The following is a 17,827-nucleotide window of genomic DNA, read 5'->3' as shown; positions in this document are numbered from 1 at the left end:
ACATCCTTCAGACACCGACCCTTATCCGGAGCGCCTGCGCAAGGCGTAGTAGAGATACTGCATTCAGGCTTCACGTGCTGTGTAGGACGCTTAGATGGACGACTCGCTCAAAGGGCCCAGAAGCTCAGAGTCGCTCACCGAATTCTGAGACTCCCCTTCAGTCAGCCAAAGATATTTTCACACCAGTCCGCTATCCTTTCCCGCATGGATTACCTACATTCTAAGGATGTGCCCGGTTTGAAGGGCGTCCGCTCAGAGTCCCCCACAGTTGCGGCGTCTGCTCTCCTCATCCGTCCGTTATCCCCTGTGTGGTGTTTCTCGTTACCCGTACGCATCAGAACAGGATGACGTCTTCAAGAGTCTCCACTTGGAAGGGCAAAAAGATCCCGATCTTTTCCAGCGTCTCGTTGCAGGCATTTGTGTAGTCCTGGTAGTCCGTCGTCGTCGTCACCCGACACGCAGCCATGGGGCGGGGCAGACGGGCGTGGGGGTCGACACTCCTCAGAGCAATCATGAAGAGGTCGCGGAATAGAGCAGCGCTACTCGCTTGCCGCTGTAGGCAGTCCATGCTTGTCAGGAAGTGTGGAGAAAACCATGTAGGGGCATTTCGGGCACGTTCGATGCCCCGCGTGGAAGGCCGGCCCTCGTATACACGCTGGACAAGTATCGTGGCATTCATTTTTGCTGTCGTCTTGTTCATGTTCGTCTGCACGAAATATACAGATCGGATTATTGTTCAGACACCGGAGTATAGGCGTGACATCCTTCGCTCGGCACGCTTCGCCATGAATTTTGAAGAGCAGTTCGTTCGATGGGTGGACTGCGGTCTGTGTCAGACGCAAGGAAAGCCCCGTTCGTAGCGCCCGCGGTAGTATCAGGAGCTAGAGAGAAGTATGGTCAATGGCAATGTGCTTCGCGGATCCCCGGCTACGCTGGCGGATGCCTATGCTTCTTCAAGGCTCAACCTCACTGCGCAACGGGAAATGCGCGAGCCGCTAAGCCGCCCCTCTCCGACTCAACGTATGCCACGCCGGCCACACGCGTTATGCGTTCTTGTGTACCGACATTTCTGTTGTGCACCAACCCGTAGCGGTTGTCAACTGCGTAGCCACGTTGGCAAGAGCGGACATCGCGCAAGTAGCATTTGGCTCCAGCTCCGAGGAATGGATGAATTCAACCAATGGTTCCTCTCGAGCAGCCGCTGCGTGTTCCGGCGCCTGCGGTGGTGTGAAGGCGCCTTCCGCTGAAAGAGGCCTTCATAGATCTCTAGGAGGGCATTTCATTGAGGCGAGGAACTCACAGTACACCATCGCAATCCTTAGTGCCACTCCTCAACAAGGTCATTAAAGGTCGCACGAATGACGTCTTTGTAACACTCAGTCGCTGCGAAGACGCTACTTTAACAGCCCTCCACCCTTTGCCGGGTAATGATTGTAATACGGTTCGCGTCTTTAACAAGATTACTTGTGGAAGGCCGCAGGCACACCCTCCTCTCAAAGAACGCAGTCGAGCTAGGTCGGTTCCGTTTGCGTGGACGCACGCGCTTCAGAGCACGTCACTCAACGCGGATTCAAATGATACAGACCCAAAGCACAGCAGAGGTACGTGGTCGCCCTCTATAGAGACACTCATCCGCCCCGTGCTAGAGAGGCAGCGTAGTGTACCACGCGCCCGCCAAAACCGGCTTCGCGCCGTCATGCCCCAGGCAGAGCACTGGATTGGATACCCAGGGAACGTCTGTATCTCATAACCGGAGTCATCTTCAGTATTCTAGGAACTATAATGTCTCTGTTTATTCGATGGCCAACAAGAATCCGATCCGTGTATTCCGTACAGACTAACACTAAGAAGGCGACTACCAAAGTATCTTTATGTTCTTAATGTCTGCTTTGTACGGAGGATATGGTAACTTTTTTGTACCAATGTATATTGGTGGTTCGGAAGTCGTTTTCCCAAGAAGTAACGCGATCTCCTATTTTCTAGTACCATTAGTGAACTCTTTTGTTCTGATCCTAAGTACGCAGTGAGCTACTCCCCAGAAAAAGCTGATAAATAATCCTGTCTCAGAGATGATAACTCCAAGTACGATGCTACTGATTAGACTAGCATCTGAGTAGTAGTTTTCTCTCGCTGTTAAGATGAGTGAGAACAAGAATCCATATATTACACCTAGATTTGAGAACCTGTGGAAGTGCTGTCTAGCATAATTTGGCAGCACATCTGTACAGCACCCGCGCAATGAGACACCAACCCCTACAGGACTATTGTAGAGTCCATTGCTTTGCTTTCGGCCGGCTGCACCAATATGCCTTAGCCATCTCCGAGCATGCGAGCGGTCACAGCTGTTCAGTCACGAACCTGTCCTCTGGCGTGCAATGGAGTTGCTGACGAGGCAAACTCTTGTTCCCTCCGTCTGGATAGCTATTCCACGCGAGCTAGAGGCAACCTGAGGCCTATTCGCTCGCTCGCCGTAAAGAAACGTGTGCCGCAACAATCTTTCGCCATTGTCGTCATTGTTTCGTAATATGACACGTGACTTATATTCTTGACAGAAGAAAAGTCGCTTACTACGGTACTGTTCCGCGGATTTGGGCTCCAGGCCCGGTTCCCGCTGTGGCTTAGCCGTGCTCTTCAGGCGGACACCCCTTGCACGCATGCATGCTAGCCCAACCTACGACGGCGTGGTCAGTGCTCGAATTCTACAGAGGAAGCCTCACGCATCGAAGCCATAGTGAGGGAAAAAGCCACACGTCCGCACGCCAAGTCGTTTGTGTGAGGCCGTGCTCCCTCGATGCTCCAGTACATGGGCACAGCGCTTGGCTGGCCCGAGCGGTGGGAGTGCAGCCCCACTTCGGATGGCACGGTTCCCAGAGAGGACCGCTTGCAGCGCGCCTGCACGCGCAGCCCTGGGGAAAACGGTGGCGGATCCCGGGGAGTTGTTCGTCGCTTCGAGGTCAGCATAGCTAGGATGCACGAGGGTTGTTGAGACGGAAGTTGCCTTCGTGAGGCTGGCATGGGCCGACAGGCACCCCGGCGTGGCGGTGCATCCCGCCGCGCGGGACCGCGCTCGCCAGGCGCGGCCCCCACCCGAAGACCGGTTGCGGCGTCGACAGTGGGATATGACCGTTTATCCAGCTAGCGTATTGTGGCGTAAGAGGAGCAGGCTGGTGCTTCGACGTACAGCACACCGGACCAGGTCTGCATTCCACACACTAATGCAGTTAGTTCGTACTCTGTGCCCTCGTTTTTTTTCTCCCGGTAATTTAACGTCGTTTCAGCAAATGCCCAGTGTATAATGAAGGCTACACGTGTGTTTTTCATCGCAGCTGCTGGCGTCGTTGCCCTCCAGGCTGCCCCGGGCCAAGGGGTGCGCCTGAGGGGCTGGCAGCAAGGCCAATATTCAACGGAAAATGAGCAGGCTTTCGTTCAGAATAGTCTACAGTTCGGGCAGGTCTACGAGGAAGTCCCCGTTGAAGTGGGTGCCGACGGTAGTTTAAGTATCTCTCTCGTGGCCCAGGCCGCGCATCCCGGAAGCGAAAGCAGCGCTGAAAGCTATTCCTTGCCTCCGGTGGAGGAAACCGTCACTGATTATGCGGGAGAACATGTAATTGAGGAAGAGGGCGCCGCGGGAGGTGAGCAGGCAGGAAACGAAGCCGGAGAGTTCCAGGTCGACGAGACCCAGTATTAGAGCACGCCCGAAGAGGGCCGCACTCAAGGCTCCCAGGGGGTGGCAGCGAGGGCGGAGTGCCCCAGGTCGACGTGACTGCGCCCGAGCCCACTACTCCGGGAGAGGGCGAGGAGTCTGAGCAGCGGCCCGCTCCGCCTGAGCAGCAACTGCCTGTGGAAGATGTTATCATCTCAGAGGAGGAGGCCGTTGAGAATTTCAAGCCGGCACTACCTACCTTTCCTCGGAGGGGGCACCTGTGATCGACGATGTATCTGCCCTCATCTTCGACATTGGCTCGAAGACTCCCGATTTGACTCCCCCTTAACCAGAGGACAGTTTGGACGCTTGCATGGCCCGGTGCAAAGAGGGCACCAGATGCGAGCACATGACTTATAGAAGATAAGAGATGCTTTTCGAAAAGCCAGCCCGTCACCTCCCACAACTATGATGGTGATATCACCGGCTCTAAGGATCGCGATGCCAGATGCTTTACGGGTGTTTCATACCCCGATACACCTGACCTGAAGTCCAACTATTCGATCCACACTCCTCAAGACTGCCAGGCCAGCTGCTCATCGTTCGAAAAGGGCACGGTTGTCTCCTGGAACGTGAAGACCCATTCATGCCACCCGAGGGGACAGCCGGGCTTCACGGCAACCAAGATCGTGACCGACGAATTCGTTTGCCGTCCGAAGGCACTGTGTTTCAACGGAGGATCCTTGGCGGAGGCGGAAAACAAGGACCGCAGGACGTCTTAAAGGAGTGGTATGGCCGCGCGCGGGTGTCAGTTCCGACGGAGAAGTGAGACGCGTTCCCCGCCGCAGTTCGTGTCTTTCCCTTGAGAGTACCCGAACTTCAGCGCATGTCTTTCTGGCCAAGTGACTTCACAAAGTGGCGACCCAGCGCAGCGTGTCGTTGTCGTCAGTCTTCTCTATAACGTTAAACGATCACGATACCTGTGAGCAGCGATCCCTCGCGCGAACCACCAGCCTGGCTCATACCCTTTCTCGATTTGCTCATGGTGAGAGTCTCTGCTGGCTAACACGAAGCCATAATTACTCCCGGGGCACATGGGCCACCCAATGAGCGTACCGAGTTGAAGAAGACACCTCTGCGACATAAAGTTGTTCAGTAGCATCACAGTTTTGATAGGGTCGCCACCCACGAGGCAGCACCGTTTATTGCCACGCATGCAGTCTTGTCGGGAGAAACGAGAGTTCTTCGTCGCTGAGAACCACCCACCGTGTCTATGTCTAAAACGCCGGGAGCTATATGGCATCTGATGTAGATGCGAGAGGCATGTGGGACAGAAAGATTCCCTAGTCGCTACGGAGAAGCAGAGGCAAAGCGAGCACATTACGCGCCCATGCGGGAGAACGAGCAGGCCCGTTTTGAGGTTCGTCAGTGTGACGCGTCCACCCTTGCCCCGTGGACGCGCACGCACGATTCGTTAACCTGCGTGCGAAGTAGTTTGTCGATATAGAGGAGAGATGGCCCTGGCACAACCTTGTGTTCGCAGACTCCTGCAAGAAGACTCAGTTGCGTGAAGTTTTGGAATTCGCTGACTACGCGGTCGCTGTTGCAGGTGATGCTTCCTTTGAGAAGACGTCGTGCCGACAGCTGAAAGCGGTACCATCTGAACCTCCTTTCTGTCGTTGAAGGCCAGTGGCACATCTACATATTAGTGATTTGCGTCTTCATGTTTCGCGTACAGGAATATCAGTCGTGCCCTCACAGTCGAATACGGTGGGCCACGGTGTCGCGGCGTCATCTCCCACGGGTGCTGGAAAGATAAAATGTTTTCCGTGAATGGCGAGGTGTCTGCGGTCAAGACTGTAACAAGCTCAGGCGGGCTGTTGGGGCAGACGCGGAAGCGTCTGCCCCAACAGCCCGCCTGAGCTTCTCTATTCAACGCAATCAGATTCATACGAACGCGTCCGCGAGTCGGATTCTCACAGTGCATAGACCTGTCTGGCCCGAGTGATGACTTGTGCCCTGTCACGCTGTGAACTGCATGCCTTCGTTTTATTTTTCTCAACTGGACTGCTCGGCAGGTCGGAAAAGGGCAGGCCAAACGCTTGCCGCTTGCGGCAAAGACCTAGTTCTGGCACGCGAAAAACCTTCAGTCACGAACACAGCCTCCCGCAAGTCGCTCGGCAAGCGGCTGAGAGCACAGCCACTTTTCATACGTATTCGCTCCTCACCGTCTGGTGCCCCTGAGGGGTCCCGCTTTATTGCAGTACTCTCAAAGCAGAGGCCTTTCTGGAAGAAGGATGTCGGTAGCCAGTGATGTTCCGTACAAGACATTTTGAATATCAGACCCCACACGGCGACTCTTGCCATCTTACGAACACTCGTTTCTGATGCCACACAAAAACCAAGCACAACAGTCACCACGAAAGCGTTTTTCTCAAAAGTCTTGTCAACGGTAGGCTTCCACCGCGAGCCACCCCCACGCAGGGCATGCTCAGCGTCTTCGTGGACCCTCTGCTGTTCTTCTATGTAACCGACAGGTATCATTGACGCCTTTTCCTGGTCATTTTAGCATCTCCTGTACAGTCAACTTTCCGCTTAATAACAGCACTTTTCGTCCAGCTGGGGCATCCGAGGCAGGCTGATTCGACGACAAAACGCGCCTTTACCACGTTTGCCCGTACCGAGCAGGTCACGATTGAGTTCGTGTCACGTGCTACTTTAGACCAGGACTATTAGGATGCTTTAATTTCGACGCTATTCGGGATCCCCTGTGACTCAGCGGACGACAGACTAGAGCGGCAAGAGGCAGCAGGTTCACTTCAGCAGCTGGAACGCTTCAAAGACGTAATCGTGGAACGACGTCAGCGCATCACGTGTTATACACGCAGACATACTTGTCTGCGACGACGCACCGAAGACGCTTGCTGAGTTTGGTCCCTGAAAGAGCGGTGAGGAGCTCTTGTGGAAATCGCAGGATGGTCGTTCTAATCATGGACTTCAATTTGTGGATTGACTGTGGAGGTAGGTTCTCTATTCAAGAGGAATGCAACAAAATGAGCAAACACTATCAGCCCTGAGAAATCGAGCAGTCACATACACCGCGTATCAGCACGGAGCGATTTTTACCTGGAGGTCGTCACAGCACCTAGCACTTCATAGCGGCTGTAGAGCGCATGTTACAAAAACCGTGGGGTTCGTATGTAGCCCATGATAGAGTCGACAGTGTATACGGGGCATACACTGTATCGACGTAGAAAACAACGCAGATGAAGGCGTAAGCACACCGCGACGGCGTCATGCCGGTTAGCAAACAAGCAAACAATCAGCCGAGGTCTCTTCCGTCCTTAGAAATGGCCGCCTACATGCCAGCGCGTGATGACACTTTAGTTTATGAGTCCTTTGCATGCGAAAATTTACTTTACACGAGAGACGTGAATCTTCGTACCATATTTGTGTTCAGGAATAAAGAGAGACTGGAGTCCCGGGCAGGGGTTCGTGGGAGACTGCCTTGTCGTTTGACCCGCGTAAAAACCTTTCCGTGCACGTCGCCCTCGGCTCTGTTCCAGGCTATTTGTTGATCGTTTTCCTGGCACCGGCCGCGCCTTCGACTGAACAGTCAAAAAAGAGTATCCGGCTGTGTGCTACGGAGTCTTGCCTGTGGAGTTTTCCTAGATAAAGGTGGACATATCCGTGAAAGTGTATTTTCTGAATGCAGTTGGCGTGCAGCCACATCTCTGTCACTGCCGCTACGCCCACGTTCCTGTACTTCTTTGTACCAATACATATTGGTTGTTCGGAAGTCGTTTTCCCAAGAAGTAACGCGATCTCCTATTTTCTAGTACCATTAGTGAGCTCTTTGGGTCTGATCCTAAGTAGGCAGTGAGCTAACTAGATACATGGAACGTGACAAGCGTGATATTGAAGTGCAACACTTTAGTTGTCTTAAGCAGTCCAGTGGGGTGGTGGTGTACGGCAACCATAAAGAACAGTTCTTGGGAAAACGACTCCCGAACCACCAATATATATTGGTACAAAGAAGTTACCATATCCTCCGTACAAAGCATTTCCATGAACGGAGTTACATATTAGATTACCTTCGCTCCCATGGTGTTTGGCAAGTTGACACTGAAACATATCCAGTGTAAAGTTTGAACGCTTTAATTGGTACTGCATTGATATAATTATCGTACAAGCACTCAGCTAGTTGAGAGACATTCACGAGCCCGAAACGTGTAAGACTAGTTTACATGCGCTCACTGTAATATGTAGTTATTAAGAACTTCTATTGTGCTAGCATGGTTTCGAGGACACTCCACATTTACACTGAGCACTTCGTTATGAAAGTTGTCCTCAGTGCCTGGGCTGGCGAGTTCACGCGACACTGAGTTGCGCCTGCAGATGCAGCTTGTCTCCGTCGTTGGTACCACGTGCCTGTCGCCCATGGGCGTTCGCATTCAACAGGCGGTGAATGAAACCGAGCTTGTCCGTCTGAAGCAAAGGGTACTGACGTCCTTTCTTGCCCCCTGCGTTTGTCAGTCAGTTTTTTGTTTATGTTGCGGGTTCTCATGCACGTGGTATTTCTCACACCAGGCAACCGCCAGTGGCGTCGGCTGCCCCTGGCACACACTCCACGATCCCCGCAGAAAAGGCCCGCTACGGTCTTATATTCGGAGAGAACCGGGCATGGGCGATCCGGTTTCTTGCGAAGAAAGGTCTTCAGAACAGTACGACGAATACAGGAGCATCGATGTTTGTCAGAGTGAGACAGAGTGTATAGGGACTCAACATAAGCTGATTGAAAGCAAGTGATGTAGACCCGAAACCCTGATTGAACCGGCAGCCCCCCGTGCTCGGTCTCACCTTCTCACGACGAGCCTTTGACGCCTGTCTCCTCTGTGTTGCGAGGCACAGGGAGGGGACGTTGCGGTCCAGCGTGCGCATCGCGAGCATTCGGCACGAATCGCGAGAAAAAGTTTGCTTCATCGCACAGATAGGGGGGAGCCGCGAGACAGTAGCGGCACGTGTTCTCGAGGGGGGCAAATCACGTTCCATGCAGATAATTCCCGCTCGCATTACTGGGAAACAGTGGCGGGCGACCGCGAACTGCTGGTTTCGCATCTGCACTCTTTGGAGTTTCGGTAACCCGATGTGTCGGCGGCGGCCGCGTCTCACGCCTCTAGTCGCCGCGCGGAGAAAGTAAGAGCGCCTTGTCTCCGAGTACCGCGATGCCCGGTACCTACCAGTCGTCGAGGATCAAACTTTTCCTGTATGAAGACGTCATTTTCCGCTCTTCGAGCTGATTTCGACATATTTGGAGCAGGAGTGATAGTGGGGGACGAGCACAGGAGAGATGTTTCCGGTCAGCCCCCCGTTTACCCGTCGTCTCCGGGGTTATCTAGGCTGATCTCTTTTCCTCTCGCGCTTTGGCAGACCTTCCTTGTTTTGCGGTCTTTTGTGTGTCCGCCTACAAACTTACCAAAGGTTTTTTTTGCGCGGCCGCCCTTTCCTCAGCGTATTGCTGACCGCCCCCAGCCCGGCCCGCCGCGCGTGAGAAATTGGTTGTGGTGTCCGCAGGCGTCCCTGGCGCAACAGTGCCACGAGATTCCCTCAGAACCACACGCTTTCTAACCTTTTCGCTGGCGCAAGCGTCCAGCGCTCGGGCGAGTCAGCTATTCTGGTGCCGTGCTTCTCCAAGTTCACGCGGGTGCATTGTGCGAGGCACTGGGGCCGCGGGTGGGATTGCTCAGGCTTTGTCGCTAGTCTCCTCGCGTGGGCCGGTGGGTGTCTTCGTAGTCTCCTTGGGTGACCGAATTCCTGTAGCCATTGGGTGCATGCCTGGGGTACAGAAGGGGTTGTAGCGTCCTTCTCTAGACTGCCGGTCTGCTGGAGCCTTCCGCCTCGCTGCGTGCCCGCTCCGTGATGGTGCGCGTGCCCTCGAATCATCTCTCGCGTGCAGTCGGCATGGCGCAGAGCGGCCTCCGCGGGCGCGGCGCCTCGCGCGCCCTCGCGCATGTGCCGAGCCTCCCCGGGTCTCTGCTGCTTCTCGGCGGCCTCCTCGTCTGTTGTGCCGTCTCTGCGGCGGGCAGCCTGAGCAGTGCGGCGCAGCAGCAGCGGGGCGTGGAGTCCCTGCTGGACAACCTGGCCTGTGTCGACTCCTCGCCAGCGGTCGCTCCTCTCTCCGGGAGCTCGTGGGAGCAACTGCGGTGCGTGGACGCGGCCGCAGTCAGTTTGCTCTCTTCCCGCAAAGCCGTTCAGCCGGGCAACGTGCTGCTCATGTTGGACATCGACGACACGCTCATAGCCTCGGGCGGCTGGTCGGCGGTCATGGGCAAGTCGCTGGGCGGCGTGGACGATCGGTACGCGCGCGGCTCCGACTACCCCGGCCTCGGCTCCGTGCTCTTTCTCACGGCCCTGGGGCCGCATGCCCGCCACTCGAAAACGGGCCAGCTGCGCGAGTTCGCCCCGCCCACCAACGTGATGGTTGTCACAGCCCGACCGAATCTCTCGCTCTTCCGGCCAGAGCACCTGTTCACCCAACTGAGCTCCATTCTACTCAGGGGCGCCAGACAAATCATGGGCGAGGCAGCTCCACCTTGGCGCGTCGGCTCTGAGAATGTGATCAACCCCGTCAGAGCCCTGGCAGGTAAGCGGGAACTGACGCGAAGCCTCGCCGTCCAGCTGCGCCCCCCGAGCAGCAGCCACGCGCGCGAGCCGCGCTCCACACACACCGCCCCCGCGGAAGCAGTCCATGCCGAAAGCATGCAAGCCCCCGTCATATACATATATTTATATATATGTGCATATGTGGGTATATGTATGTATATATGTGTATGTATACATGTATGTGGATGTGCGTATGTGGGTGTATGCGTGCGTCGTCGCAGTGGATGCGCGACGGCACACAGTGGCGTCGCGTCTACGTGTGATATGGCGGTGACATCGCGTCAGTATCTGCTTCCGGGTATCTGTTTGCCTGCGCCGAGCCTGGCGGGTGGGCCGCGGGGGGGGGGGGGGGTAGCGCGCAGCGCGCGTTAGGAAGAGCCGGAGACCGATTGCGTCGCGTCTCTATTTTGCCGCGGCTTATCCGCCTCTCTGTGTTGCGGGGTGGTGCTGGCTCGCAGGCTGCGGCGCCCGAGGCGAGAACAAGTTGGCCTTCATCACCAAGGTGATGGCGAACGGCCAGCCCATCGGAGACTCTTTCATCGACGACAAGACAAAGTACATATTCGTCGGCGATACCGCTGAGAGGTAAGATGCGTCTTTCTGCGCACCTGGCGTGGGACAGAAGACGACTTCCATTGGTCTGTGTCTGCTGCGGCTTGCCAGTTGCATCTGGCGTGCGTCGCCGCGTGGCGCCGGGGGATGCGGAGGGGCAGGTTTACGCCTGCGGAGGGCTTTCTTTCGAGTGGCTTTTTCGGCTGTCTCTCTAGAGACGTCTTGCCCGTCGACTCTTGGAGAGCATTGCCTCCCGTTGTAGACGTCAGGACTCGAATACGCGCGGCTATTGTGTGCCGGTGTCTCTCCAGACTTTTTACTAGAGGGGGGTTGTCCGGCTGCGTCACTGCGTGCCCGTCTGTCGCAACCGGGGCTGTCTCTCAAGGCGTTTTTTTAGATTTTTGCGGCGCTGCTGTATGCAGAGACCTAGAGGTGGGAGTGGGGCTTGCGACGGTGGCGTCCGAGTTCATGCTCGCGCACTTTGTCCACGTGATTCACTCGCACAAGGATCCGGCGGCGAAACAGAGCATATCCTCTCCTCAGAAACTCGACGAAGATTTGCTCAACCGAGCGGGTGCGGCGTTACAAGATGCTTTGGTTGGAGCTGCGCGCGCCGCCTTCACTGCGGGAAGGCTCCTGAAGGAGGCCGAGGCAGACAAGAGTGCGAGGCACCGGGCCGCCCCCGAGGGCTTGTTAGGCAACCAAAGCTCCAGCAAACAGAAGACCAGCTTCTACGACACGCTAGGCAACACCAGCCGCTTCGGCATTAAGTGAGACGAGAGAGCACGCAGCGAGGGGGGGAGGGGGGGGGGGCGGGAGATGGGCAGGGGGCAAAGGATGAACAGGGAACACGCAGGTGGCGTTCGTAGGAGTCCAAAGAGTTCGCTCACTTCCTGAAGCGTGCATTTTGGTTTACGCGCTTCACGGTATGCAGGTGCCGCGCACATACACATATCAGTGCAAATATATATATGTATGGGATGTTTATTGGCACCGAGGGGGGGCGGGGTCGTTGGGGTCGCTGCTGCTCAACAAGTTCGGAGGTTTCCGAACGTGCCTTATGCAGCCCGCGTCTTCGCATGTTGTGAGTGCGCGCGAGCGGCGTTTGCGGGCGATCGAGACGGGCGTCGCCCCCGATTTCATGCCCCTTTTGCTCTGCGTTCTGGACTGTGGATCTCAGACTGGGCAACACGTTGGTGGACGCGATTTCGCTCACATACGAGGTGACGATCTCCGCTGACGACGAAGATGGGCCGCGGTCGTGTGCGCAGCTGAGTGCGCGGCAGGCGTACCAAGTGGGGACGCTGGTGGGCGACAAGATTCGCGCGATTCTCGACTTGTACGAGCACCGCTGGCGGCAGTCCTACGCGCGTTTCCGCGGGATGGATGACCAGGCTCCGACGTCTCCGCCCCGCATGCCGCCACTGTTTTTCGTCAAGTGTACCGGCGTCAAGCTGCGCGTGGCGGACGACGTGAAACTCTCCTCGCCGCTGGGCGAGTGGATCTCCGAGATCGCCGGCGCGTCGGCGAATTCCGTCAGAGTCCGCTTCCGCGGAAACCCCGCGCTGGCACCAGGCAGCGAACTGCGACTCGCGAGCCTGAAGGACGGTGAACTCCTCGACGAAGTCGGCACGCCGGTCGTCCCCTACGTTACAAGCGTCTCCGCCGTCACGCAGGCGTACGCTCTCGGCTTGGTCGACTTGACCGACGTCGTCGTTGCCGTCAGAAAGGTAAGCGCCAGACGCAGAGCTCCAGGTGGCTACCCCTGAACCCCTTACAATGGAAACAAGGCTGTTGATGGCGATGGAGTAGCGCAATCATTCTTCAAGCCCCGAGGAACCAGACTGCTTTCTGTCCTGCAGCTCAGCTCTGATGCGTGTTCTTGCTCGGCTGCGCGCGCCGACGGCGGCCGTCGGCGCGCGCGGCTCTCCACATGTGTGTGTGTGCCCTCACGCCCCTCCAGCTCTTGTTTCTTGGCTGAGCACGCGTGTGTCGCTCAGACGTTCGAGGCGCTCCGCTCGCAAGGCCCGCTTGCGCGGCCTGCGCGGCTGGCTTCGCTTCTGGATCACCAGCACGACCTCGAAGCCCTTCTGGCTCTGCTCTTCCCCGGCGGCGTCGCCGCGCTGCCTGCGAGTGTGCCTGCGCGTGTGCGGGCGATGGCCGAGTTCCTGGAGCAGGTGCTGCAGGTGCAGAAGGCATTCATCCGGCGCGCGGCGTATATTCGGGCCTCGCCTGACCGGATGGCGTCGTGTGTCCGCGAGATGGAGGCGGCCGCCGATCTGCACTATTTCAACCGTGTCAAGCGCGAGCGCGCAAACGCAGCGGAGAAGAGCGCGGGTCCGTCATTCTCACGTAACCAGATGCTGATCTTCACGCGGGCGTTCGCCGAAATCGCCTGCGAGTACGACGTCGAAATCGCCAGTGTGAAACTCGCGGGAGCGACGGAGCTCGAGGGCCTCTCGGTGTTGCTCAGCCGACTCGTGAGGCAGCTGCTGTCGACAGCAGATGAGACCGTGAGCGGGAGTGAAGGCGCGCAGAAAGAGAAGAAGCAGGCAGAGAGTTCCTCGAGGCTTCGCGCCTCCGCAGGGCTAGTGAACCTCGCCGAGAAGTCGCCGCGGGACAAGATAGACGAGAGCCCCAGCACTGGAGGCGGGGCAGCCTGTCAGCTTTCTGAAGAAGCTCGAGCGACTTTCGCCGCCATGTATGAAACGTTCTGCAGCGCGGTGGCGCCCAACGTATGTCAGCTCCTCAAGTCCCGACTCTTCGACAGCGGCGTGTTCCACGATCTGCTCTTCCTCGCGCAAGAGCGAGCTGCCCGAAACCTGAAGCCTCTCCGCCTCCCCCATCTCGGCCGGGTCCTCTTCGCGGATCATCAAACGCCAGGTATGCCGTAGGACCGCGGGCAGATGTCCAGGCGACGAGAGAGGTGACGTCGACGCCCGGGCAGTTCGTGTGGAGCAGAAGGCGCCGCGTTCAAAGTTGTTGCTACGCAGCCGTGCTGCGCGCTTTGGGGGGGGAGGGGGGGGGCATTCTGTTGCAGTTGCGGGTGTCTGAGCGCCCCGCGCATCCGTCATGTAAATCTGAGTCCGTAGATGAATCTATGCAGTGCAGATACAGGTTTCACTCGGGTGCAGCGGGTGTCTGGACTCTGTGGGATTTCCTCGAAGCGCCACCTTGCGTTTCGCGGCGTCTACGTTGTTTTGTTCAGAGCACTTCCAGTCGCGTCATCAGAAGCCTGCGGAGTCTCTTATAGGCGCCGTGGGCGCGACGCTGGACGAGGCCATGAAAGAGCAGGCGGCGAGCGGCTTTTTGTTCGCGACCTGGCCAGTGCCTGACTCCTCGAGCCGGTGGAAGCACGTTGCCGCGAGCTTGCAAATGGTAGTCGACTGCGACTTGTTTGCGCCGCCGCAGCAGTAGGCGGGCACCGACCGCCTCGAGTGAAAGGCAATGCCAGGAAGCGGGTGACAGGGCGACGCCGGAGGACGGCGCGCCCTGTCACCGGGAAGCGGCGCAGCTGCGGTCTTTGCTCCGATCGTCGAAAGCGGCGGCGCGCGTCCGAAGTCGCCAGAGTCGAGCTGAAGTCTGGACACGCACGGGCAGTGCCACGCGCGTCTGCGGAGGAGGAATCCGAGGCTTGCGGGTGTTGCCGAGATCAAGCTGCCGCACAGCTGGGGGGTTTCTTGTGGGACGCCAGGGGAGGGCGGCCACGGAGCCGCGGCGGAGCCCAAGGCTGAGCTAGGGCGCGAGTTGGTGCGGCGTACATGACATTTGGCTTTTTCATTGGCTAGTCCTGGTGGAGGAGCTACACCGTCTGATCTCGTATTAGTCCTGCTCCTTGTCGTCCTCCGTGTGGCGTAACGCACCGAGAGCATAGATGCTTGACGGTGGAAACTCGCGGCGACTCGCCGACACTCACAGCTTACAAGGAGGAGTGAAAACCGGTCTCCTCGCCTTGTTGCGGTGGAGACGCTGCGCTTCACTTTTATCGCGAACCGGTGTCTTCTAGGGGACGAGCGTCACCCCGTGGAAGGCAAGGAATTCACGTGGGCGCATGCCTCGACTCAGCCTCTCCCGCCGGAACTCTTCTGAGAGGCGAGTGTCATAAACGGCGAGCCCCGCCAGGATCGGCGTCCAATGCGCAATGCGGAGCTTGGTGGTCGGTGGAGAGAGCGGCGCCCGCCGTTGCCGTTCCAGAAGGGACAAAGTCACCCCGACACAGCCACCGGGAGAGCATGGGGGACGTCGGTAGGGGGGGTGGGTCGGGGTGCCGAAGAAAGGTGAGGCGCCTAGGAGTGTGGCCTGTCGTCCCTTTGCAGAAGAAACCGGCACGTCTTCTCACGCGCTTGCGATGTCTCTAAGAGATCTATACGTTTTTTCTATAGTGGCGAGCTGCGAGACGAAAGCAGCCCGCCGGCCCGTGCGTCATGCACAGCCAGCTCCAGGGCCAATGCGCTTCGCATGTGTGAGATGCGGCGGCGCGAGCATGCAGTGACGTACCAAGCTGGTGTGGTGCGTTGCTGCCCCCGAATTGTTGGCGACAGGGTTCACGGGGTTTGGTTAGAATCAATTTTGCAAGCTACGAGGTGCGTGGAGCTCTCCGCGGGAGCATCTCACGGTCCTTTGTTCCCCGCTGACTCCGCACTGAGTCCGCATGTTGTGGCAGTTCGCAATCAAGGGCGTAGCATGACACACAGAATGTGGAGTGGAATGTGAGATTTTTCCGTGCTCGGTCTGAATGAACAGCCCGAACGCGCGCAGGGACGGTGCCGCGACACGGAAGACGCTGGTGCACGCGTCAGGTTGTGTGTATCCTCGCGCCTTCTCCGCCAAACCCACTCCAGTGTCCCCGGTCTGCACTTTCTTGTGGTAACAATGTTTTTTGCGTGTGTGCACGTGAAAGGGCAGCGAACGGATCCCCCGTTGCCTGGGTGAATGGCGCGAAAGGAGTGCTTTCTCGTAAACTGGGAAGTGTGCTTGTGCGCGAGTCATGACCCAGGCGCTGCACGTTCCTTTTCCGACTTAGCTAGACGATAGAAGACAGCGGACGCAGATGGAGCGAGTGTCTCCAGTTAGACAGAAGGATCGAATGCTCAAGGAAAGGGCCTTGGCGATGTGGAATAGGTCTTGCTGGGTGCCTTGTCGTGTACAGCGGCAGACATATTTCACAGCTTCCGCGGTATCAGCGGCCAGGCACTCGACGAGACTGGTATGTTCGTTGTGTTTTTTATAGCTCGTTCTCGTTACCCGGGTTTCAAGACAAACGCTCGATTATCAATTAAAATTATTTCTCTTATGTTACCCGGTCATGCGGTGGTGTACAACGTATATGGCTGTGGGTCCTCATGGCCTCTGCGAAGGAAATCAGCACCAACAGCAGGGGGCGTTTGCCTCCCTGCACTGCTCTTTGTCAGTAAGACACCTCCAAGCGCGGTTTTCTGTTTGCTCTCATTTGTGGGTGGCCCCTTTCACTGCCGGCAACAGACACCACCGTGCATTTGCTGCGTGCTAGCGCACCACTGAAGCACTGTAGGAAATACTGAGTTGATAGCGTGGTAGCAAACACGGCAGGCTTTCAACGATCGACAACGGAGTACTCGTAGTCGTGTTCACTAGCGATCCATCTGTAGAGGTGTTTCACGCTTCCTGGGTTGCAGTCTTGCCTTTTAGTGTCACATATGCTAGCGTGGGTAGTCTTGTGGTCGCTCTGCGAATGGATGCTTTCGCGTTGACTGAGAACAGTGGAGTAAAGCGGGCGCCCACGTCACTGCGCGCACATATGGACTTTTTGAAAAGTGACCCGATAGAGCGAAAGTTCTTCGCATCCCCGCCGCCGATTTGCCGATACATGCGATGTGCAGGCCATACGACATGTTGCGTCTCCAGCAGCTCGTGATTCCAGTATGCCTGTCTCAGATACGTTTCCATTTGAAGACGTGTTCAAGGCCTCAGAGTACAGGAAAGCATCGTCGTGGAGGCCGTGCGTGCTAGCACATTATTGCTTGGTAACCGGCGAAACCACGTCGAGGCCTGGTGAAACGATGGGACAGATGCTGCGCTCCTCTTTATTGTGTCTTCATCCCAGTTCGAAAATATTGGGCACAATCCCCGGCAGACGAATGGGTCATCAAGAGGGCGCACTTGTCCTCACGGACAATCCACGAGAACGTTTTTCAGATCAGGAGCGCCCCTCAATATGCTGTGTATTGCAGAGCGGCGCACTGTCCCCTGTACAGAGATCTTTCCCTATTTTCTTAAAAGCTGAGATCTACCGTACGCCGCCGAGTACACTAGGATGCTGAAAAAGCATGCCTTATTTCGAAATACGCAGCGCACGTGGTTGCGTATGTGGCGGGCGCTACGGATTGAGCGCTTCTTCCTGGCCTTTCCCACATACCCTATTGAACATTCCGTCCGCCACGGGATCCGCGCCATGAAGTGTCTAAGCATGGATTTATTAAGCACTCCAGGAAATGGAGATCTCGGTTTACTCACCATAAGAGGGCATGCGGTTATATTTTTGTATGACTGGTTGTCAACGATTGTTGGTATTGCGGAGTGATACCAACAACAGCGCCGGCGCCACGCTTTGCCCGAAGCATTAGTTTGCCAATGTTTTGACAGATTCCCTGGGGAATCTATCTTTTATTGCATTCTCGGGGCTTTTCCTTCTTCGCCTTCTGTGGCAGGAGCTACATTCAAGCAGTTCTACGGTTGATTTGGAGGCCGCTGCGCCGGCAGGAGCGCTCCAGCGATCCATTGTTCCGCGACCGGATGCTTGACAGGTCTTTGTAATAAAAGTGGTGTTAATGGGAGCTGACGAATCCATAGCTACCTTCTTCGCTAGAGGACTCGACCATGTTTTCTGTTAAGCGGAGAGTGACGTTCGGCCGAAATTGATACTGAAGCGACACCGCGAAGCTCGCGGATGCCGCGATGAACTTCGACGCTTCTTACAGTGCAGTGGTGTGC

At 56.7% G+C, this 17,827-nt stretch overlaps 2 protein-coding genes across 2 annotated transcripts; both read left to right on the top strand.

Annotated features, from left to right (window-relative positions):
• Window positions 1–3,295: 3,295 nt before the first annotated feature.
• On the top strand, window positions 3,296–3,688 carry BESB_020550 (uncharacterized protein; the record flags this gene model as incomplete). The annotated part of the gene is made up of 1 exon (XM_029360764.1): window positions 3,296–3,688. The coding sequence occupies one exon, from the start codon at window positions 3,296–3,298 to the stop codon at window positions 3,686–3,688; it is 393 nt and encodes a 130-aa protein (XP_029216123.1).
• A 5,874-nt stretch (window positions 3,689–9,562) lies between these two features.
• BESB_020540 (uncharacterized protein) lies at window positions 9,563–14,275 on the top strand (the record flags this gene model as incomplete). Its single annotated transcript, XM_029360763.1, has 6 exons — window positions 9,563–10,286; window positions 10,765–10,891; window positions 11,281–11,628; window positions 12,039–12,588; window positions 12,859–13,741; window positions 14,067–14,275. 6 exons carry the CDS (start codon window positions 9,563–9,565, stop codon window positions 14,273–14,275), a joined length of 2,841 nt encoding a protein of 946 aa, XP_029216122.1.
• Between the last annotated feature and the right edge of the window lie 3,552 nt (window positions 14,276–17,827).

The sequence above is a fragment of the Besnoitia besnoiti genome, chromosome XI (assembly GCF_002563875.1).
Source record: "Besnoitia besnoiti strain Bb-Ger1 chromosome XI, whole genome shotgun sequence".
In the NCBI taxonomy this organism is placed as follows: Eukaryota; Apicomplexa; class Conoidasida; order Eucoccidiorida; family Sarcocystidae; genus Besnoitia; species Besnoitia besnoiti.
The sequence above is the reverse complement of the archived record's forward strand: the minus strand, read 5'-3'. Positions and strand labels throughout refer to the sequence as shown.